Source organism: Delphinapterus leucas, chromosome 4, assembly GCF_059928025.1.
Source record: "Delphinapterus leucas isolate spDelLeu-1000000601 "Yukka" chromosome 4, BTC_Dleu_Yukka2, whole genome shotgun sequence".
NCBI classification, from domain to species: domain Eukaryota; kingdom Metazoa; phylum Chordata; class Mammalia; order Artiodactyla; family Monodontidae; genus Delphinapterus; species Delphinapterus leucas.
Window position 1 is genome coordinate 29,410,727 of NC_143132.1, and position 25,813 is coordinate 29,436,539.

The 25,813-nt window shown below is 37.0% G+C and overlaps 1 protein-coding gene across 1 annotated transcript in view; it reads left to right on the forward strand.

The window, feature by feature from the left end:
• LIPI (lipase I) overlaps positions 1-25,813 on the forward strand; it is a 78,440-nt gene that overhangs the window by 34,213 nt on the left and 18,414 nt on the right. The window contains exons 7-9 of the mRNA XM_022574583.3: positions 18-122; positions 6,111-6,222; positions 15,274-15,450. Of these exons, the coding sequence (XP_022430291.3) occupies positions 18-122; positions 6,111-6,222; positions 15,274-15,450 (394 nt within the window). The remainder of the gene's footprint in view (positions 1-17; positions 123-6,110; positions 6,223-15,273; positions 15,451-25,813) is intronic.

Genomic DNA, 25,813 nt, shown 5'->3' on the forward strand with positions numbered 1-25,813 from the left:
TATTTCTCAAATCTCAGGTTATCAAACTGAGCTATGGAAAGATGTTTTAAAAGAGAGAATAGAGAACAGAACTCTCAGGACCACTGTGTTTTTGGATACTGTTGGCACAAATCCATTCTGTAGTAAGTTAACATTTTTAACAAATGAACAATTGATTAGTTTTATATAGTAATTCATATTTTTATTCAAAATTCAAATCTCAAAATGTACTTTCAAGGAACTTTAAATTTTGTTAGAGCCAGTTATACAAATTCAAATAAGGACTTAATTTTTGAATAAAATGAGCATATGCTTTGGGTAATATTCTTCCAAAAAAATCAAGGTCTTTTTTTTTTTACCCCCAATTTCCATGATTATTCTTCCCACGTTTAGAGTTATGTCAGCATATAACAGCTTACAGAGTTTAAGACATCTGTCTACACTATTACCACCCTTTCAGAAACTGAAACTAAATTATATAAATACAAAAATATGCAAGTAAATAATAATCTTCCCAATATATTTAGACAAGAGGAAAAAATTTGAAGAACAGAAGAGAATCTCAGAAATGTAATAACTAATTAGATTTATGAGGAGCTATTTAAAAAAGTAAAATTATTCTGTTTGGAGAGCAAGATCTTAAAGTGCTTTATAAATAAAAGCAAATCCTATGATATGAAGAATCTTATGAAATAAGTTTCCAGTCACTGCCATTGATCTTGGTTACTGGGGAATAAATATTTAAAATAGACTCTTATTATTTTAAAATATTTTAGGTCAGTTATTGCAGATGTTTTGCAGTCAAAGTTATTATCAATTTTTAAGATACTCTTTAAACATTTGTGATGTGCCCTGTCATTCAGAATTGGGCTCATCCATTTTTTAATTTAAAATTTTTATTGAATTAAAATTTAGATTCACATGCAGATATAAGAAATAATGCAGAGGGATCCTGTGTACAATTTATTCAGTTTTCTTCAGTGGTAAAATTTTGTAACACTATAGAATAAATGTAATATCATTACCACATGATATTGATATTGCTAGAATCCATCCATTTTATTTATATTTCCTCACTGGTGTGTGTGTGTGTGTGTGTGTGTGTGTGTGTGTGTGTGTGTGTGTGTGTTTAGCTCTGTACAACTTAATCATCATATAGGGCTCTGTATCTATCACCACAGTGAAGATATTGGACAGTTCCATCACTACCAGACCTTTTGGGTGGCACTTTTATAGCCATATATACCAGCTTCTTGTCCTGCTGTTTCTAATCCCTGACATCCATTAATACACTCCTAAAATTTCGTCATTTTGAAAATGTTATATAAAGGGAATCGTTCACTATGTGACCTTTTAATTGGCCTTTTTAAAGTCAGCATGATTCTCTGGAGGTTCATCCAGCATGTATCAATAATTCATTCCGTTTTATTGTTGAGTAGTATTCCACAGTACGTACGTACTGAAGTTTGTTTAATCACTCATCTCTTGTAGGACATTAGGCATGTGTTTAGATTTGGCTATTATGATTAAAGTTGCTATGGATATTTGTATAAAAGTTTTTGTGTGAATTTAGGTTATCATTTCTCTGTTAGAAAGGCCCAGGAATACAAATGCTGGGTCAGAAGTTAATTGTACATTTAACCTTATAAGAAATTGAGAAAGTGTTTTTCAGTGTGGCTGACCATTTTACATTACCTGCAGCAAAGTATGAGTGATATAATGAGTGACTTCTTACTAGCATTTGGTGTTGTCATTATTTAAAAAAATTATCCTTCCTGATAGGTATATAGTGATGCCTTGTTGAGGTATTAATCTTTGTTGCCTTAATGGCTTATGAGATTGTGTATCTTCTCTGTATATCCTCTTTGGTGAAGTGTGTCTTTTGCTCATTTTCCAATTGGAGTTTTTTTAACTATTGAGTTTTGAGGATTCTTTATATATTTTTGATAGTAGTCCTTGTTTCCTTGTTGAAGATTTGGTTTGCAATTATTTTTTCCCAGTCTGAAACTTGACTGTCTTTTCATCTTCTTCACAAGGGCTTTCACAAGGGCAAAAGTGTTTACTTTTGATGAGGTCTAATTTATCATGTTTTCCTTTCATGGACTATGCTTTCGGTATCTAAGAATTCTTTGCTGAGCACTAGGTCCTGAAGATTTTCACCCCCAATTTTTTTCTAACAGTTTTATAGTTCTGTGTGTTCCTTTAAACATAGACAACGTTGTTTTAAATTTATATTGAAAAGTACATACCCTAGAATATCTAAAATAATCATTGCCAAGAAGAATAAAGAAGAAACAATCAACTTGACCTTTCTTCTGTATCACATCTCTTTTTCTGATTCTCTTCTTCTGTCTTCCTCTTCTACCTTCAAGGGTTTGTGATTACAATCTTTGGGACTGCATTGGGCCCACTTGGATAATTCAAGATAATCTCTCTATTTTAAGGGCAGCTGATTAGCAATCTTAATTCCATCTGAGATCTTAATTATCCTTTGCCATTTCAGGTAACATATTCACAGGTTCCAGAGATTAGGGCACGGACATATTGGGGGAGGTCTACCACAATTATAATATGCATATGTGATTTTTCACAGTTTACTGGTATCATCATTTACCATGTCAAGTGAAATGTGGGAACTTCACTTCCATTTAGGTTATTTTACATTCTCCACTTTTATATATCATTGTCTTGAGTATCGGACCATGTGATAATTTTTACTTCAAGTATCAAATATGATGTATAAATTCACAAGGATAAGGATAATTTATTGTACGTACCCATATTTCTTCTCTTCCCATTATTACCTTTTTGTTTCTGATACTCCAAGATTATTTATTTCATCAATTCCTCTGTGTTCCTTCTTACAATATTTAAGAATGGGTCTGTTAAAGAGAAATCCTTTAAGTTTTTCTTTGTCTGAGAATGTCTTTATTTCTCCTTTATTCTCAAAGGATAGTTTTCCTGGGTATAAGATTTAGAGTTGAGTTCCTTCTTTTAGCACTTGAAAAATGCCATGTCTCTTCCTTTTGGCTTCTGTGGTTTCACATGAGAAATCCATTGTAACTCAATTTGGTGTTCTCCTGTAGATAACACATCATTTCTCTTTGGCTGCTTTCAAGAGATTTTTCTTTGTTTCTAGTTTTCTGAAGCTTAATTATAATTCTTTTGTTATATTCCCACAGGTCCCTGAGGTTCTGTCCATTTTTTTTCTCAGTCAGTTTTCTGTTTTCAGGTGGAGTTTCAGGCAGATCGATCTGTTCTCCAGTTCACTGATTTCTATCCTCTTTCATTTCCACTCTGCTATTGAGGCTGTCCAGTGAGTTCTGTATCCATTATGGTATTTGTCATTTATGTAATGTCTACTTTTATTTTCTTTTATAGCTTCTATTTCTTGGCTGAGATTTTGCTATTCCTTCATTTTTTTTCAAGAGACTCTGACTTTGAAGGATTTTTATGACAGTTCCTTTAAAATCCTTGTCAGATAATCCCAGCCTCTGATTCATTTCAGTGCTGGCATTAGTCGATTGTCTTTTCTCACCAGAGTTGTGATTTTCTTTGTTCTTGGTATAATGGGTAATTTTCAATCACATCTTGGACATTTTCTCTATGTGACAATTTGAGTCCTGTTTAAATCTTCTATTTTAGCAGGAGTTATATTGTTTAGGTTTTGGCTTTATGTATTCTGAGACTGTGAGTTTTAGCTACATAAAGCTTCAGGATTATCATATTTTCCTGGTGATTTGCTTTACTTTGCTCTTTTTTGTGCTTCATAAATAAAAATGCATGATTTTTTGCCTCACAGACTATTTTATCAGATTTCATCACAACAACAATTTGTCTCATACAGCCTTTGAACCTTGTGTCTTCTTTTCTATCCTCAATATTATATTCAGTAGTATTTTATTTCACTTATTTAACAATAAACAATTATTATGAATATTATAATTAATCAAATGCTCACTTATATTTACCAATTTTTTTTCTACATTTTATCTTGTCCTTTCCTCCCTTCCCAACTCCTTCCTTTGGGATTTAATTTCTATCTTGCTAAAATACATCCTTAATGACTTTTCACTAAGTAATGTTTCTCAGTTTGTTCATTTGTTTCCTTGAAAATGTCCTTATCTTTTTCTTACTCTGGAATGTAAATTTAGTCCGGAATAGAATTCTACACTGAGAGTTTTTTCACTGAGTACTTTGAAGATATTAATTCTCTCATTTTAAGATAATTTTCTTTTCATTTATTAGCAGTCTAATTGTCCCCTGCAGATAATCTATATTTTTCTTCTGGTTAAACTTATGTATGTATATATGTATTTATTTATCCATCTATTAATTTATGCATGATTTGTTGTTATTTTCTAGTCTCAGTGGTCAGTTCAAGTCTCTATTAAAGAAAAAAATATTTGTGTTATTTCAAAATAAAGATTCATGTCACATTTTAACAGAAAACTCTCATCAGTCTGCTCTTCTTCAAAATTCTCCCTTCAGAACATGGATTTTGTTTTTTCCAGAATTTAGGTACCATAATACTGGAGGATTTTTCATGTAAATTTTTGGAGGTCCTTAACCAATGGGGACTTGTAAATTTAAATTCTGTGTTACCTGGAGTTTTATTTAGTCTTAAGGAATTTATTTTTCCACTTAAGACCCATACACAACCAGTAGGAAGAATTTTTCAAGTTTCTCTTTCAATGACAAAGCAGAGAGCTAAGGTCCCTGACTGTGCAATGTTTTTCACTGTAGCTCCATCACTTAGTGTTGTCTCCTGCTGTACCATGGAAATTGACACTTCATCCTTTGTCTCCATGCTACACCCAGTTCTCAAGTCCCATGCAGATCCAGGGCTTCAGTTCTTCTTAAACCTTGCGTTTAATTTCTCTTCATTGCTGTCTCCTGATATTTTCTCTTCCTTCATCTGAGCTTGGTTGTGTTTTCGATTTATACCCAGAATTTCTATACACTTGTAGCAGGAGGCAGGCTTATTATGTAACATCTCAATATATCATACTGCCAGGAATCATCTGAGCAAGTATGAGCACCCACTTTTTTGGGTGAGGGAACCAAAGTATTTTATCTAAAGCTGGGCAGTCACTTCAAAGTAAGAAGTGTTCCTTTATGTCTTTTGTGTTAGCAATTGATGAGGGTCAATTATAAATCCATTACCTTATTTGAGGTAGTACTAAGCATCTGGCATAGGCAAGAAGTTACTCTGGGCTGTTTTGTAGCAACATTTAATGGCTAGCATGCACAATTTTAGTACATATGTATTTCACAAGAAAAGTTCATCTATCCCATGTTCTGTTTATATACATTGTCTTCCAAGAGTTTTGCACAACACTGGGAAAATTCACGGAGAGTAAGAAATTTCTGTGTACACCAGACAATATCAGGTACAGGGATGAGTTCAGCATCTTTGCCTCTGAAAGATATATCAATTTTTTTTGTACGGGAATTTTGAAAAAGAACTACTATGAGCTCACTCTGTATAGGACTGTCTAATTTTACAGTCATTCCAAAACAACCAGTGAAATTGGGAATTTTATTTGTCAAGCAAATTTAGCTAGGACAATTAATCAGATAATTAAGGAACCTTATCATATTTACCTTAGATGTGCTATTGATAGAGAAAAATTGTTTAATTGACCTAAATTCTGATATTTTTCGATTTGCAGACAAGTTAGTATTTACTAATTATTTGACCAACTTTTCACCATACCCATGACTGTCTGGCAAGCTTTTATTCCTCATTTTCAAGACCAGTTAAAAATTAACAAGAGGGAATTTCCCTGGTAGTCCAGTGGCTAAGACTACGTGCTCCCAATGCAGGGGGCCTGGTTTGATCCCTGGTCAAGGAACTAAGAGTTCGCAACTAAGAGTTCGCATACCACAACTAAAGATCCTGCAGGCCACATGCCACAACCAAGACCTGGCACAGCCAAATAAATAAATGTTAAAAAAAGATTAACAATAGGTAAAATATATTACATATGTACCAAATGAGTGCCTTTCAATATTATTTGCAGATATTATATATGTCTAGATTACATAAATATATATTTACATGCATATCTCCACCAAACCAAAGTTAAAAAATAACATGAATTGCATTCCATATTTTCGTTTTGTAGCCTATTATTTTGTTCTCAGTATAATTGTTCTGGATAAAACGATGAAGGATGGCTGTATTACATTTAAATTATTAAACCAACTTGGAATGGTTGAAGAGCCAAGGCTCTATGAGTAAGTAGAATTTAGTATCTTTTTGTTTTGTAAAATATGTTTTCTCGAGCTTTTGGAGGATAATCTAAATAGTACAAATTTTCTATGCAGTGAGTCTTAAACTGTTAAATATTAAATGGATCTCTGGTGTCATATTCTAATTCATTCATTCTATGGAGGGAGATGCCGAATATGAAAGAAACTAAATAACTTGTTCATGTGATACATCTAGCTACTACAAGAGTTAGAAGAAGAGAAGAAACTTTCCACCTAATTTTGAACACAGATAGAATGCGTTGTAATAACTAATAATATCACCCCATAATATTTTATTACTTTAAATTGCTTAGAATTGTGTATATATGTATATACCCATGCACACATATACGTATGATTCATCACTTATTCTTATCAGACACATGGTGATCAGACACATAGTGATCCAAACTGAAATAGCAATGTTACCGTGCTCAAGGAGGTCACAGAATCCTGGAAGAGACTAATGCATAATTACAGCTCTGAGTAATAAGTTTTATAGTAGCAGAACACTTATGTGCTATGGGAGTACAGAGGAAGAAGCAAGGAAGCATTTGAAAGGGTGGTATTGCAGTCAGGGAATGGGAGATGGTGCTTTCAAAGGCATGGATAGGTAAGTACGTGAGTTCATTAATAGCACAGATTGCAGTCCTAGAGCAGTTGTTTCAAACTTGTTCAGAAGGCAAACAAACTGTGAGTCTTGCTTTCCTTTACAAGAATCATGTTCTATGCAGAACACCATGAAATACTGATGCATTTTTATTCAAACACTTGATTAGTGCATTTTTCATGAATAATGTAAAATATAAAACCCATACGCATGGTAAATCTACCCATCTAAGCCTGGCCAATGGCTTTCTTGTTTTTCTATTAATAATTCTTTGCTAATAAATTTATACATGCTTTAGGATTTTAACCCTTTTAGATGCCAGGAAAGTCAGAGACTTTTTTTTTTTTTCTGGTACGCGGGCCTCTCACCGCCGCGGCCTCTCCCGTTGCGGAGCACAGGCTCCGGACGCACAGACTCAGCAGCCATGGCTCACGGGCCCAGCCGCTCTGCGGCATGTGGGATCCTCCCGGACTGGGGCACGAACCTGTGTCCCCTGCATCGGCAGGCGGACTCCCAACCACTGCGCCACCAGGGAAGCCCAATCAGAGACTTTTAAATGATCTTTTATTTCCCTTTTCAAAATTAGAAAAGGAATTTTTTTTGCTGTAGAAAATGTGTTATACAGTAGAAAGTGAGAATAATCTATAATTACATTGTCCAGGGATATTCACATTTACTATTTGGTTTATAAACATTCCTCTTTTTCTTCCTCCCCCTCCTCTTCCTTCTCCTTCTCTTTCACCTTCATCTCTTCCTTTTCCTCCTCTTTCTTCTTCTTCTACATGCCCCTGCACATGCATACATTATTTTTTTACTTAGCAAAATTAGGATCATTTTGCAAATGTGTTCTGCATTCTGATTTTTATACTGAATGCTACAGTGTGATCATTTTTTCTGTGTCACTAAAAATCACTTACACATCATAATAGGATGCCAAATATATTAATATGCCAATATAGGATTTTAAACAGAGAGTGTCAATATTGTGTATTCAGGGTAGAATGACTCCCCAGATGGATGAGTAATGGGGAGATTAGTGTGGATCAAGTCCAGAGTGGTTGCTATTGTAATAATTTATAGGAAAGATAATGGAGGCTTGGATCGAGTCAGTGGAAGTGGGTTTTTAGGATTTAGAGTAGATTTGTTTTTGTGATTAATTAAACATGTGAAAGTGAAGGGAAAAAACCCAATCTGGAGTGACTTTGAGTTTTAAGCTTGGTGACTATTTGAATTATGGTGCCATTTACTGAGCTAGGAGATACATGGAGAGGAGCCAATTTAATCATTCAATAAAATTTCTTGAACTGTACTAGAAATTAAGGACAAAATTTTGGGAAAATTATAGATTTCTGTCCTTTCATAATTTTTGTCTAGTAAGCAGTTTGCAAATACATAATACAAATAAAATGATGATGTTCATCATTCCTGTTTTCAAACAATTTTTTTTTTCTTTTTTTTTTTTTGCGGTACATGGGCCTCCCACTGCTGTGGCCTCTCCCACCACGGAGCACAGGCTCCGGACGCGCAGGCTCAGTGGCCATGGCTCACGGGCCCAGCTGCTCCACGGCATGTGTGATCTTCCCGGACCGGGGCACGAACCCATGTCCCCTGCACCGGCAGGCGGACTCTCAACCACTGTGCCATGAGGGAAGCCCTCAAACAATTTTTAATGAATATCTATATTGAGCTAGGCACTGTACTAGGTGCTGAATATACTAGGATGAGAAAAACAGACATGATCCTACCCTCATTAAATTTACAGTCTAATGAGGGATATAAAATAAATAATTATAAAAATATGTAAATAAAATTCTGTCTGTGAAAAATGTCTTGAGGCAAATTATAGTATGTACGGGAACACAGAATAGGGAATGTGAAATAGTTAGTGGGGTCACTAAAACTTTCTCTAACGCCTTTTTATATCAGTTGAGACCAAAAGGAGGAGGAGGAGTTAGTTGCTCTGCTGCATTCTGGGCAGAGGGGCCAACAAAGGCAAAACTCCTGAAGCAGGAGAAAGTAGAGTCCATTTTGGGAGCTGAAGGAAGTTTATTATGTCTGAGAACAGAGGCAGGGAAAGGAAGAGAATGATGAGAGAGGTAGAAAACACTTATATTTTGTAGGAATTAGAACCTGTAGGACATGTTCAAGGATTTCTATTTTATTCACTTGGCAAGTGAAAACCAATGAAGTGTTTGTGCTGGGGCAGTCTGGTTGGAGCCAGGACTGGATTATTATTTTGGAAAAACAATTTGACCACAGTGGATTGGAGAGGGAAAAGACAGGATGCTGTTGCAAGAATAAAGACCAGGAACAATGGTGCCCTGAGATAAAGTGTTTACAGTGGAAATGGAAAAATGAGAATGAGGATGGATTCAAAGCAGATTCAGGATATTTCACAGTCAGCAGCACATGGGATAGATTAGATGTAGGAGTTAAAGAGAGGATGGGGGGACCTTCAAGATGGCAGAGGAGTAAGACGTGGAGATCACCTTCCTCCCCACAAATACATCTACATGTGGAACAACTCCTACAGAACACCTACTGAACACTGGCAGAAGACCTCAGACTTCCCAAAAGGCAAGAAAATCCCCACGTACCTGGCAATGTGGCTGACAGGGTCCATGTGCCTGGCCATGTGGCTGACAGGGTCCATGTGCCTGGCCATGTGGCTGACACGGTCTTGGTGCTCCAGCCTGGTGTCAGACCTGAGCCTCTGAGGTGGGAGATCCGAGTTCAGGACATTGGGCCACCAGAGACCTCCCAGCCCCACGTAATATCAATTGGTGAGACCTCTCCCAGAGATCTCCGACTCAATGCTAAGATCCAGCTCCACCCAACGACCAGCAAGCTGCAGTGCTGGAGGCCCCATGCCAAACAACTAGCAAGGCAAGAACACAACCCCACCCATTAGCAGAGAGCCTGCCTAAAATCATACTAAGTTCACAGACACCCCAAAACACACCACCGGACATGGTCCTGCCCACCAGAAAGACAAGACCCAGCCTCATCCACCAGATCACAGGCACCAGTCCCCTACACCAGGAAACCTACACAACCCACTGAACCAACCCCACCCATTGGGGGCAGACACCAAAAACAATGGGAACTACAAACATGCAGCCTGCAAAAAGGAGACCTCAAACACAGTAAGTTAAACAAAATGGGAAGACAGAGAAATATGCAGCAGATGAAGGAGCAAGGTAAAAACCCATGAGACCAAACAAATGAAAAGGAAAGAGGCAGTCTACCTGAAAAAGAATTCAGAGTAATGATAGGAAACACGATCCAAAATCTTAGAAATAAAATGGAGAAAATACAAAAAACGTTTAACAAGAACCTAGAAGAATGAAAGAGCAAACAAACAATGATAAACAGCACAATAAATGAAATTAAAAATTCTCTAGAAGGAATCAATAGCAGAATAACTGAGGCAGAAGAACGGATAAGTGACCTAGAAGATAAAATAGTGGAAATAACTACTGCAGAGCAGAATAAAGGAAAAAGAATGAAAAGAATTGAGGACAGTCTCAGAGACCTCTGGGACAACATTAAACTCACCAACATTCTAACTGCAGGGGTCCCAGAAAAGAAGAGAAAAAGAAAGGGTCTGAGAAAATATTTGAAGAGATTATAGTTAAAAATTTCCCTAACATGGGAAACATCTCAAATAAACAACCTAAACTTACACCTAAAGCAATTAGAGAAACAAGAACCAAAAAATCCCAAAGTTAGCAGAAGGAAAGAAATCATAAAGATCAGATCAGAAATAAATGAAAAAGAAATGAAGGAAAGAATACCAAAGATAAATAAACCTAAAAGCTGGTTCTTTGAAAAGATAAATAAAATTGATCAACCATTAGCCAGACTCATCAAGAAAAAAAGGGAGAAGACTCAAATGCACAGAATTAGAAATGAAAAAGGAGAAGTAACAACTGACACTGCAAAAATACAAAGGATCATGAGAGATTACTACAAGCAGCTATATGCCAATAAAATGGACAACCTGGAAGAAATGGACAAATTCTTAGAAAAGCACAACCTTCCAAGACTGAACCAGGAAGAAATAGAAAATATAAACAGACCAATCACAAGCACTGAAATTGAAACTGTGATTAAAAATCTTCCAAAAAACAAAAGCCCAGGACAAGATGGCTTCACAGGCGAATTCTATCAAACATTTAGATACGAGCTAACACATATCCTTCTCAAACTCTTCCAAAGTATAGGAGAGGGAGGAACACTCCCAAACTCGTTCTATGAGGCCACCATCACCCTGATACCAAAACCAGACAAAGATGTCATTAAAAAAGAAAAGCACAGGCCAATATCACTGATGAACATAGATGCAAAAATCCTCAACATAATACTAGCAAACAGAATCCAACAGTACATTAAAAGTATCATACACCATGATCAAGTTCTTCAATATATGCAAATCAATCATTGTGATATACCATATTAATGAATTGAAGGATAAAAACCATATGATCATCTCAATAGACGCAGAAAAATCTGACAAAAGTTAACACCCGTTTATGATAAAAACTCTCCAGAAAGTAGGCAGAGAGGGAACCGACTTCAACATAAGAAAAGCCATATATGACAAACCCACAGCCAACATCATTCTCAATGAAAAACTGAAACCATTTCCACTAAGATCAGGAACAAGATAAGTTGCCCATTCTCACCACTGTTATTCAACATAGTTTTGGAAGTTTTAGCCACAGCAATCAGAGAAGAAAAAGAAATGAAAAGTATCCAAATCAGAAAAGAAGAAGTAAAACTGTCACTGTTTGCAAATTACATGATACTATACATAGAGAATCGTAAAGATGCTACCAGAAAACTACTAGAGCTAATCAATAAATTTGGTAAGGTAGCATGATACAAAATCAATGCACAGAAATCTCTTGCATTCCTTACACTAATGACAAAAAATCTGAAAGAGAAGTTAAGGTTAACACTCCCATTTACCACTGCAACAAAAAGAATAAAATACCTAGAGATAAACCTATCTAAGGAGACAAAAGACCTGTATGCAGAAAACTATAAGACACTGATGAAATAAATTAAAGACGATACAAATAGATGGAGATTCTTGGATTAGAAGAATCAACATTGTGAAAATGACTATACTACCCAAAGCAATCTACAGATTCAATGCAATCCCTATCAAACTACCAATGGCATTTATCACAGAACTAGAAAAAAAAAATCTTAAAATTTGTATGGAGACACAAAAGACCCCAAATAGCCAAAGCAATCTTGAGAAAGAAAAATGGAGCTGGAGCAAGCAGGCTCCCTGACTTCAGGCTAAACTACAAAGCTACAGTAAACAAGTCAGTATGGTACTGGCACAGAAACAGAAATATAGATCAATGGAACAGGATAGAAAGCTCAGAGATAAGCCCACGCACTTATGGTCACCTTATCTTTGATGAAGGAGGAAAGAATATACAATGGAGAAAAGACAGCCTCTTCAATGGGTGGTGCTGGCAAAACTGGACAGCTTAAAAGGGTGAAATTAGAACACTCCCTAACACCATACACAAAAATAAACTCCAAATGGATTAAAGACCTAAATGTAAGTCCAGACACTATAAAACTCTTAGAGGAAATCATAGGCAGAACACTCTATGACATAAATCACAGCAAGATCCTTTTTGACCCACCTCCTAGAGAAATGGAAAAAAAACCCAAAAATAAACAAATGGGACCTAATGAAAGTTCAAAGCTTTTGCACAGCAAAGGAAACCATAAACAGGATGAAAATACTACCCTCAGAATGGGAGAAAATATTTGCAAATGAAGCAACTGACAAAAAATTCATGTCCAAAATATAAAAACAGCTCATTCAGCTCAATATCAAAAAACCAAATAACCCAATCCAAAAATGGGCAGGAGACCTAAATGGGCATTTCTCCAAAGAAGTTATACAGATTGCCAAAAAACACATGAAAGGACGCTCAACATCACTAATCATTAGAGAAATGCAAATCAAAACTCCAATGAGGTATCACCTCACACCAGTCAGAATAGCCATTATAAAAAACTCTACAAATAATAAACGCTGGAGAGGGTGTGGAGAAAAGGGAACCCTCTTGCATTGTTGGTGGGAGTGTAAATTGATACAGCCACTATGGAGAACAGTATGGAGGTTCCTTTAAAAACTATAAATAGAACTACCATATGACCCAGCAATCCCACTACTGGGCATATACCCTGAGAAAACCGTAAGTCAAAAAGAGTCATGTACCACAATATTCGTTGCAGCACTATTTACAACAGCCAGGACATGGAAGCAACCTAAATGTCCATTGACAGATGAATGGGTAAAGAAGATGTGGCACATGTATACAGTGGAATATTACTCAGCCATAAAAAGAAACGAAACTGAGTTATTTGTAGTGAGGTGGATGGACCTAGAGTCTGTCATACAGAGTGAAGTAAGTCAGAAAGAGAGAAACAAATACCGTATGCTAACACATATATATGGAATCTAAAAAAAAGAAGGTTCTGATGAACCTAGGAGCAGGACAGGAAGACATAGAGAATGGACTTGAGGACACGGGGTGGGGGAAGGGTAAGCTGGGATGAAGTGAGAGAGTAGCATTGACAATATATACACTACCAAATGTAAAATAGATAGCTAGTGGGAAGCACCTGCATAGCACAGGAAGATCAGCTCAGTGCTTTGTGACCACCTAGAGGGGTGGGATAGGGAGGGTGGGAGGGAGGGAGATGCAAGAGGGAAGAGATATGGGGATATATGTATGCATATGGCTGATTCACTTAGTTACACAGCAGAAACTAACACAACATTGTAAAGCAACTATACTACAATAAAGATGCGAAAAATATTTTTTTAATTAAAAAATAAAAAATAAAGAGAGGATGATCTCAAGGGCAAAGCCTAGTTGTCCGGCTTGGGCAATAGATAGTGGTGCCATTTAAAATTATAAGAAAATTTCTAAGTTTTAGGGCAGCAGTGTCCAACCTTTTGGGGACCAGGGACCGGTTTTGTGGAAAACACATTTTCCAAGGACTGCGGGGGCACGCGGGGAGTTCAGCCGGTAATGCTAGCGATAGTTCAGGTGGTAATGCTAGCGATGGGGAGCGGCAGGTGAAGCCTCGCTCGCTCGGCTGCCACTCACCTCCTGCTGTGTGGCCTGGTTCCTAACAGGTCATGGACCAGTACTGATCTGCAGCCCGGCGGTTGGGGACCCCTGTTTTAGGGTTTTTGTTTTTCTTTTTTGGTGAGAGTTGAGTGTTGGGGAAGATGTCATTAAATTTGAACTTAGTGAGCTTTAGGCATCCTTGAGATATCCAAGTAGACATGGTGAGTAACAGCGGGTATATGTGTCTGGGTCTCATCAGACAGGGCTCAGCTGGGGGCAGAGGCTTGGTGGAACACACAGTTGGTATTTGGAACCGGTGGAGCAGATGTGAGTTTTGGGGGGAAGACAATATGTTTCCATCTGGATATGTTGACTCTGAAGTATCTCTGAGAAATCTAGATAAGCTCTTGGACAGAAATTAGAGATATGACCAATGACATTATATTCTGTGAAAGAGGAGGTAGTCACTCTGCCACAGGGAGCAGGGATGGGTTTTGAGGGGAGTGATAACAACCTTTTCTGGATCTAGAGGCTGTGGGAGAATCAAAAGTAGAAGAGAGCAGGGACAAATATAAGATGGCAGAAGTGCTGGGTGTCCCACTGGTTGCTTTTCAGCTATTCTATGTGTGATAGTTGCCTTTGCTCAAGTCAGTCATTGTTGCCTCAAAGGAAGAAATTATTTCAACAGATTTTTTTTTCAGTTTCCTTTCCTCTTCTTTTTCTTTCCCTTTCCTTCTCTTCTCTCCTTCCTTCATCCCCTTCCTTCCTTCTTTCCTTTGTATCTTCCACCCATCCTCCATCCCTTCCCCCTTCCCTTTCTTTCGTCCTCCTCCTCTTTCTTACCTTTTTCCTCCTCATACTCCTTTTCTGTTTCCTTTGGAGTCAGGCAGACCCACGAAGTGATAAAGTGGCACAGAACAACAAAGCATCACTATTTGAGGGCTCCGTCTATTCAAAGATCAGCGATAGTTGTTCAGGGGCCTATAAAAAGAAGTAAAATGTGACTTCTCTAATCTTAGTAATATGTACAATCTAGATACCAAGTCAGAAAGACAAGATGTCCCACTTTTTCTCAGAAAAGTTTTCCCAAACTATTTGAGTGTGGGGATATATATATTATTATTATTTTATTTTGTTTTTAATTACTGTTTAAATTATTTTAATTAATACTTTACCACATATTTTATTGTTTGGCCTTTTCCCTATAATATTGGTATTTCTATCTAATGTTTATAAGATTGTATTGATTTTGAAGTTGTATTACATTTTGAATTACTAATATGATGAGATATGAAATTTTCTGTTTAGGAAGAACAGATTATTTTATAAACTTCAAGAATTCAAGATTCTTGCTCAGTTTTTAAATGATGTTGTAAATATTTCAGCCATTAGTTTGGCATATTTTCAGAGCTCAAATCAGCAATGTTCCACATGCAGATACACTATTCAGCGTCTCAAGTTAAAATCACTTACATATCCAGAAAGGTAAGAAAACTAAATTTTGATTTCAATGCTATCTTTTAAACTTGAAAATATTGCTTTGCTAAGGAGTGGTTTAAAAATCCATGTATTTGAATATCTGTTTATTGTATTTTAGATTGTATTTTATATAAATGTTGGAATATCTAAAAGATACAAAAATTTTTTTTGGCTTAGATGAGATTTATTTTGGAATCACATTACCCAAGCAAAGAAAAAACACAATCATTTCACAAGACACAATAAACATGAAAAAAGTGAGACAAATGTCTGCCTTAGAACTTTATCAGTCATTTCAATGGGTTTCTGGATTGCTAGAAATCTCTCTTCTTTGGTTGACTGCAACACTTTATCTTTATCTCTGTTTATGTTCCTGTATTTATATACTTGATTTCCCAATTACCTTTTTGTGAATGTCGAACACAGTAAATAAGAATTTCTGGAGAATAAAAATAATAAGTGGTAAGCATATGCATTTAGATGAGGTCTACTTCAACAAAGGAGAACTGGGAAAATTCTTTGAAGTATGTTATTTTGTAAACTTCTGGTATGAGAATATTTAGTCATTCAAAAGTCAATGAGTGGGGACTTCCCTGGTGGCACAGTGGTTAAGAGTCTGCCTGCGAATGCAGGGGACACAGGGTTCGAGCCCAGTCCAGGAGGATCCCACATACCACGGAGCAACTAAGCCCATGCACCACAGCTACTGAGCCTGAGCACCACAAGTACTGAAGCCCATGGGCCTAGAGCCCATGCTCCGTAGCAAGAGAAGCCACCACAATGAGAAGCCTGCACACCACAATGAAGAGTAGACCCAGCTCGCCACAACTAGAGAAAGCTCGCACACAGCAACAAAGATCCAGCACAGCCAAAAAAAAAAAAAAAAATTTATTAAAAAAAAACAGTCAATGAGTGAAATGTCATTGTAACGGAGAGATAACTTGCACTATCATATTCCCCTAGTCTCCTCCATTAATACCTGTCTGAGCCTCAGGATGCTGAGTATGAATAAAGAAGTGTAGTTGTTATAGTTTTACATGCTCTGTTTCTGGCACTTAAATGTAAAGGATTTATATTGTTCTGGAATATAGTCTTCTCCCTGTATATCCTAACTGGAAAGAGAAACAAAAGAGTTTCTTCCTCAGTCTAGAAGAAGCATATGCTGTAAGTCTTGGCCAGGCATTAGCTAGAATCTTTGTATATAAATTAACAGCACATGAGCTCACTATGAGAAAGAGAAATTTAGTTCCATACATCTGTACAGTAAAAGCAACCAAGGATAATGTATATATGGGCAAGTGCCAGAGCTGGATACTCATCTCTCATTGTTCAAGCAGAGGTGAACAGGAAAAACACAACAACAAAATGGTGCCTAATTCAGCATCAGCAGCATGAGAAAGATCCAACAGTCAAGATTTAGAAATAAGGTTGACTTTTTAAAAGATTTATTACAGGAAATTTCACAAAGAATTGCTTGGTGTTCTCAACAATATTTAAGGAAACAGTAATCCGTGAAGGAACAAGTGAAGAGCAAGATGATCAAGCAACTGACCGTGATTAAATGGAACTGAGACTTAAGAAACTAAGGTCAACATCAAATTTAGTGTCAACATTAAAAACAAGAAAGAGTAGAATTATAATGTAGAAAACTCATTTTTAATAACCTACAGAATAAGGTAATATAATAGAGAAGACTGAGGAATAATTTTTTGGGAAAATAATTAAAATGAAAAAATGTATATACCTAGTATTGCTGAAGAGGAGACACAACAGAAGAAGTAACTACAGATCTGATGAAAGGAATCTCTCCTCAACTGAAGAAGATACAGATCTCAAATTGATAGAATGAACTAAGAACCAGGAAACTAAAAGAGAGCAACATTTAGAGCCACTCATATATTTTATTTTTAAGATTGAGTGATAAGTATAGAATTCTGCAAGTATTCAAAGACTTCTTCATGGAATGGAAGATTTAATGCTGTAGCAATGGCAATTCTTATTAAACTCACCTGTAAGTTTAACATGACTCCCATCAAAATCTCCAGAAGAGAAGGCTTAGCTCTTCCTAATTAACTTGGAATAACAAATTACTGAGATGAGCCAAGAAAATTTGAATGAGAGTTGTGTTTATAACTTTAACTATGAAACAGAAAAGCAAATTCCAAAACAGCAATAATTTTAAAAATTTGATACTGGCAGAAGAATATATATGCATTTAAGGGAGTAAAAGGAAAACTCCAAAACGTAATTTTGTAGATGATGTGAATAACCTTTCAAGTAATGACACAACAATAAATGACAACTGAAAAAGAGTTTAATGTCTTAATTATAACATATTCAAAATTAGTTATAGATATAGTAACATATTAAATATAAAACAGTAAGGAGAAAACATAGGCAAATGTTTATGTATGCAGAATAATGACAGCCAAGACAGAGAAACTAAATGGAAAATATTAATCAATTTGCCTCCATACAAATTAAAAAAATAAAATCTGTATGTCACAAACATTAACAAAAACAAAATAAGAAAACTTATAATGTGTGGGATACAGAATGGCTTTAAATTATTTATATATTAATACATTTTATAAAAATACAGAAAGACACATCTCAGTTAAAACATAGAGAAACATCTTTTTAGTTGCCTTAGTCAAAAAACCTGGGTTCAGCATAGACGTCTTTTTCTGTCACACTCCACATCCAATCATAAAAACTTTTGCCCCTACCTTCTAAACATATCCAGTATTCAACCACAGTCTCAATAAAAGCCAAAGCCCTCACGATGGTTTAAATATCCCACCTGACTCGGGGGCTACACCTCCACTATCCCATACCTCTTTGACCTCAGCTCTTCCTTCACTGAACTGGCTCTTTAGATACAGCATTGCAGGCCTCCCTGCTGTTCCTTGAACAGACCAGGCAGGATCTTTCTTAGAACCTTTGCACTGGCTGTTTCCTCTGCCTGAAAATTTCCTTCCCTAGAAGCCTAACTTTCTCTTCAAGATTTTACTCAGATGTCATTTTTTCAATATAGCAATCCTACCACTACTGATCTCCCTGACCTTGCTCAAGTTTTGTTTTGTTTTTCCTCATAGGACTTATAGGTAGTATACTACATACTTATTTATTATGTTTGTTGTTTATTGGTTGTCTCTCCCCATGTAGAATTTAAGTTCCTTGAGGACATTGATTTTATCCATTTTGTTCACACAAGTACTTCAACTGTGCCTGGTACAAAATAGACACTAAGTGAATAGTTGAATGAAGAACCAGAGAAATAAATTGACAAAGAGCAGTTTAAAAAATTAAAGGAATAAATGGCTAACAGTCATATTTTAAAATTTGTAACCCCAATAGTATTCAAATAAATTAAAATTAAGGCAATGAGATATATCTCTTCCCAAGTTGGAAAAAGAAAAATATCTGTTGTTGCTGAAGTTATACAGAAATTTCCACTGTGTTTCACTGCCGGTAGGTGTGTAAACTTATAAGCACATTCTGGAAAGTATTTAGCAAAATATGTCAAGAATCCTCAAATGTTAATACTTCTAGCCTGTTATTTCTTCTTCTAGAACTTATACTTCAGAGACCAGGTAGCACAGGGTAATGTTCAGAGTGCCTGAGTTTTCACTTTAGTTCAGTTCCTTGCTAGTTCTGTGACCTTCTCAAATTGATTCATCTTTCTGTGTCTCAGTTTTTTAATCTGTAAAATGAGCGTAGTGATAATCAACTTCACTACTAAGGTTAAATATTGTAACATTTATAAAGGATATAAAATATTGTCTGACATAGAATAAGGGTTACACAAATGTTTGTGAAATAGATACAATATCAGAAATACACATAAATATTTGTATAGAAGAGAACTCTTTTCACAGTCTGATTTATAATGCTGAAAATTAGAAATAAATTAACTGCTCAACAATGAGGCACTTGATAAATTTATTATGGAATATCCACAATATGAAATGTTAGGCAATCATTAAAATGGCAAAATTACCATAACATAATGGTTAATGACTCATTTTAATATAATAAAAATATATGTATGCCATAATTAGAAAAAACTTAATGAAATTATTTCCTCTTATAAAGGGACCTTGATAAATTAAATTTATACTGATACTAAATGAAGGACTTTCTTAAGAAGTTGTAATTTGCTGTATACTTTAACAATTATTGCTCTTCTTGGTTACTATGTAGAAAAATTAGCATATACTAAAAACTGTAGTGTTTACAAAAAGTGAAATTGTTGAATATTTTAATATTTAAATAAGAAATTGTTTTTGGATTTTGAAGTTGATGATGTGATTTAAAAATTATTTCTATATCTACCTCTTGAATTTTTAAAACTTATAGACTCCTTAAAAACAAAGAGGCAAATAATAGTTTGTGGTAATTATTAGAATTGAGATCTTTGGTTCCTCCAAAAAATCACTGAGGATTTTATCTTCAATAAGTAGTTATCTGATTTATAGCTCAAAAAAGAATAGATAGTGACTTCCCTGGTGGCACAGCAGTTAAGAATCCGCCTGCCAATGCAGGGGACATAGGTTCAATCCTTGGTCCAGGAAGATCCCACATGCCATGGAGCACTAAGCCCGTGTACCACAACTACTGAGCCTGTGCTCTACAGCCCACAAACCACAACTACTGAGCCCATGTGCCACAACTACTGAAGCCCGCATGCCTAGAGCCCATGCTCCGCAACAAGAGAAGCCCCCACAATGAGAAGCCCGCACACTGCAATGAAAACATTGCTGCAACTAGAGAAAGCCTGCGTGCAGCAACGAAGATGCAACACAGCCAAAAAAATAAATAAAAATAAACAAATTAATAAAAAAGTAGATAGATTAAATATTGCCATTTGGGTTTTCTTCATTGTATGCCAGTTTAGGAATAAAATAGATATCAGTAATCACTAGAGGAATGTAAGTCAAAACCACTTCACACCTATTAGAATGGCTATCATCAAAGAGACAAGAGATAAGTGTTGGCTAGGATGTGGAGGAAAGGAAACACTTGTGAACCATTGGTAGGAATGTAAATTGTTGCAGCCACTATGGAAAACAGTATGGAGGTTCCTCAAAAAATTAAAAATAGAAAGAACTACCATAAGATTCAGCAGTTCTACCTTCTGGGTATATATCCAAAGGAAATGAGAACAGGATATTGAAGATTGAAGAGATATCTGTACTCCCATGTTTATTGCAGCATTATTCACAATAGCCAGGATATGGAAACCACCTAAGTATCCATCAAAGGATGAATGGATCAAGAAGATGTGGAGGAGCTTCAAGATGGCGGAAGAGTAAGACGCGGAGATCACCTTCCTCCCCACAAATACATCAGAAATACATCTACACGTGGAACAACTCCTACAGAACACCTACTGAATGCTGGCAGAAGACCTCAGACCCCCCAAAAGGCAAGAAAGGCCCCACGTACCTGGGTAGGGCAAAAGAAAAAAGAAAAAACAGAGACAAAAGAACCGGGACGGGTCCTGCACCAGTGGGAGGGAGCTGTGAAGGAGGAAAGGTTTCCACACACTAGGAAGCCCCTTCGCAGGCGGAGACTGCGGGTGGCGGAGGGGGAAGATTCGGAGCCACAGAGGAGATCACAGCAACAGGGGTGCGGAAGGCAAAGCGGAGAGATTCCCACATGGAGGATTGGTGCCGACCAGCATTCACCAGTCCGAGAGGCTTGTCTGCTCATCCGCCGGGGCGGGCGGGGCTGGGAGCTTAGGCTCGGGCTTTGGTCGGAGGCAGGGAGAGGACTGGGGTTGGCAGCGTGAACATAGCCTGAAGGGGCTAGTGTGCCACAGCTAGACGGGAGGGAGCCCTGAAGAAAGTCTGGACCTGCCTAAGAGGCAAGAGACTGTTGCTTTGGGGTACGCCAGGAGAGGGGATTCAGAGCATCACCTAAACGAGCTCCAGAGACGGGCGCAAGCTGCGGCTATCACCGCGGACCCCAAAGACAGGCATGAGACACTAAGGCTGCTGCTGCTGCTACCAAGAAGCCTGTGTGCAAGCACAGGTCACTCTCCACACCTCCCCTCCCAGGAGCCTGTGCAGCCGGCCACTGCCAGGTTCCCGTGATCCAGGGACAACTTCTCCAGGAGAACACACAGTGTGCCTCAGGCTGTTGTAATGTCACGTTGGCCTCTGCCACCGCAGGCTCGCCCCACGCTCCGTACCCCTTGCTCCCCCTGGCCTGAGTGAGCCAAAGACCCTAATCAGCTGCTCCTTCAATCCCATCCTGTCTGGGTGGGGAACAGACGCCCTCAGGCAACCTACACGCAAAGGCGGGGCCAAATCCAAAGCTGAACCCCAGGATCTGTGCGAACAAAGAAGAGAAAGGGAAATCTCTCCCATCAGCCTCAGAAGCAGCGGATTAAATCTCCACTATCGACATACATAACCCTGCATCTGTGGAATACCTGAATAGACAACGAATCTTCCCAAATTGAGGCAGTGGACTTTGGGAGCACGATATATATATATATTTTTTTTTCCTTTTCCTCTTTTTGTGAGTGTGTATGTGTATGCTTCTGTGTGTGATTTTGTCATTATAGCTTTGCTTTTACCATTTGTCCTATGGTTCTGTCTGTCCGTTTTTGTTTTTTTTTTTAGAATAGTTTTTAGCGCTTGTTATCATTGGTGGATTTGTTTTTTGGTTTGGTTGCTCTCTTCCTTCTTTCTGTTTTTTATTTTTAATAATTATATTTTATTATAATAACTTTATTTTATTTTTAAAATTTTTTCTTATTTTCTTTTTTCTCCCTTTTATTCTGAGCCATGGGGATGAAAGGGTCTTGGTGCTCTGGCCAGGCGTCAGGCCTGTGCCTCTGAGGTGGGAGAGCTGAGTTCAGGACAATGGTCCACAAGAGACCTCCCAGCTCCACATAATATCAAATGGTGAAAATCTCCCAGAGATCTCCAGCTCAACACCAAGACCCAGCTCCACCCAATGACCAGCAAGCTACAGTGCTGGACACCCTATGCCAAACAACTAGCAAGACAGAAACAGAACCCCATCCATTAGCAGAGAGGCTGCCTAAAATCATAATAAGGTCACAGACACCCCAAAACACACCACCAGATGTGGACCTGCCCACCAGAAAGACAAGATCCAGCCTCATCCACCAGAACACAGGCACGAGTCCTCTCCACCAGGAAGCCTACACAACCCGCTGAACAAACCTTAGCCACTGGGGGCAGACACCAAAAACAACGGGAACTACGAACTAGCAGCCTGCGAAAAGGAGACCCTAAACACAGTAAGTTAAGCAAAATGAGAAGACAGAGAAACACAGCAGATGAAGGAGCAAGGTAAAAACCCAAAAGACCAAACAAATGAAGAGGAAACACGCAGTCTACCTGAAAAAGAATTCAGAATAATGATAGTAAACGTGATCCAAAATCTTGGAAATAAAATGGAGAAAATAAAAGAAACGTTTAACAAGGATGCGGAAGTAATAAAGAGCAAACAAACAGTGATGAACAACACAATAAATGAAATTTAAAATTCTCTAGAAGAAATCAGTAGCAGAATAACTGAGGCAGAAGAACGGATAAGTGACCTAGAAGATAACATAGTGGAAATAATTACTGCAGAACAGAATAAAGAAAAAAGAATGAAAAGAATTGAGGACAGTCTCAGAGACCTCTGGGACAACATTAAACTCACCAACATTCGAACTATAGGGGTCCCAGAAGAAGAAGAGAAAAAGAAAGGGTCTGAGAAAATATTTGAGAGATTATAGTTGAAAACTTACTTCATATGGGAAAGGAAATAGTCAATCAAGTCCAGTAAGTGCAGAGTCCCATACAGGATAAATCTAAAGAGAAACACACCAAGACACATATTAATCAAACTACCAAAAATTAAGAACAAACATTAAAAGCAGCAAGGGAAAAGCAACAAATAACATACAAGGGAATCCCCATAAGGTTAACAGCTGATCTTTCACCAGAAACTTTGAAAGCCAGAAGGGAGTGGCAGGACATATTTAAAGTGATGAAAGGGAGAAACCTACAACCAAGATTACTCTACCCAGCAAGGATCTCATTCAGATTCGACAGAGCAATTAAAACCTTTACAGATAAGCAAAAGCTAACAGAATTCAGCACAACCAAACCAGCTTTACAACAAATGCTAAAGGAACTTCTCTAGCCAAGAAACACAACAGAAGGAAAAGACCTACAATAACAAACCCAAAACAATTAAGAAAATGGTAATAGGAACATACATATCGATAATTACCTTAAATGGAAATGGATTAAATGCTCTAACCAAAAGACATACACTGGCTGAATGGATACAAAAACAAGACCCGCATATATGCTGTCTACAAGAGACCCACTTCAGACCTAGAGACACATACAGACTGAAAGTGAGGGTATGGAAAAAGATACTCCATGCAAATGGAAATCAGAAGAAAGGTGGAGTAGCAATTCTCATATGAGACAAAACAGACTTTAAAATAAACACTATTACAAGAGACAAAGAAGGACACTACATAACGATCAAGGGATCAATCCAAGAAGAAGATATAACAATTGTAAATATTTATGCACCCAACATAGGAGGACCTCAATACATAAGGCAAATGCTAACAGCCATAAAAGGAGAAATGGATGGTAAAACAATAATAGTATGGGACATTAACACCCCACTTTCATCAATGGACAGATCATGCAAGATGAAAATAAATAAGGAAACACAAGCTTTAAATGACACATTAGACAAGATGCACTTAATTGATATTTATAGGACATTCCATCCAAAAACAACAGAATACACATTTTTCTCAAGTGCTCATGGAACAGTCTCCAGAATAGATCATATCTTGGATCACAAATTAAGCCTTGGCAAATTTAAGAAAACTGAAATCGTATTAAGTGTCTTTTCCAACCACAGTGCTATGAGACTAGATATCAATTACAGGAACAATCTGTTAAACATACAAACACATGGAGGCTAAACAATACACGACTTAATAACCAAGAGGTCACTGAAGAAATCAAAGAGGAAATCAAAATATACCTAGAAACAAATGCCAATGAAAACACGACAACCCAAAACCTATGGGATGCAGAAAAAGCAGTTGTAAGAGGGAAGTTTATAGCAATACAATACTACCTTAAGAAACAAGAAACATCTCAAATAAACAACCTAACCTTACACCTAAAGGAATTAGAGACACAAGAACCAAAAAACGGCAAAATTAGCAGAAGGAAAGAAATCATAAAGATCAGATCAGAAATAAATGAAAAAGAAATGAAGGAAACAATATCAAAGCTCAATTAAAATAAAAGCTGGTTTTTTTAAGATAAACAAAATTGATAAAGCATTAGCGAGACTCATCAAGAAAAAAAGGGAGAAGACTCAAATCCACAGAATTAGAAATGAAAAAGGAGAAGTAACAACTGACACTGCAAAAATACAAAGGATCATGAGAGATTACTACAATCAACTATATGCCAATAAAATGGACAACCTGGAAGAAATGGACAAATTCTTAGAAAAGCACAACCTTCCGAGACTGAACCAGGAAGAAATAGAAAATATAAACAGACCAATTACAAGCACTGAAATTGAAACTGTGATTAAAAATCTTCCAAAAAACAAAGGCCCAGGACAAGATGGCTTCACAGGCGAATTCTATCAAACATTTAGATACAAGCTAACACCTATCCTTCTCAAACTCTTCCAGAAAATAGCAGAGGGAGGAACACTCCCAAATGCATTGTACGAGGCCACCATCACCCTGATACCAAAACCAGACAAAGATGTCACAAAGAACGAAAACTACAGGCCAATATCACTGATGAACATAGATGCAAAAATCCTCAAAAAAATACTAGGAAACAGATTCCAACAGCACATTAAAAGGATCATACACCATGATCAAGTAGGATTTACCCAAGGAATGCAAGGATTCTTCAGTATATGCAAATCAATCACTGTGATATACCATATTAATGAATTGAAGGATAAAAACCATATGATCATCTCAATAGATGCAGAAAAATCTGACAAAAGTTAACACCCATTTATGATAAAAACTCTCCAGAAAGTAGGCAGAGAGGGAACCGACTTCAACATAAGAAAAGCCATATATGACAAACCCACAGCCAACATCGTCCTCAATGGTGAAAAACTGAAACCATTTCCACTGAGATCAGGAAAAAGACAAGGTTGCCCACTCTCACCACTATTATTCAGCTTTGTTTTGGAAGTTTTAGCCACAGCAATCAGAGAAGAAAAAGAAAGAAAAGGAATTCAATCGGAAAAGAGGAAGTAAAGCCATCATTCTTTGCAGATGACATGATACTATACGTAGAGAATCATAAAAATTCCA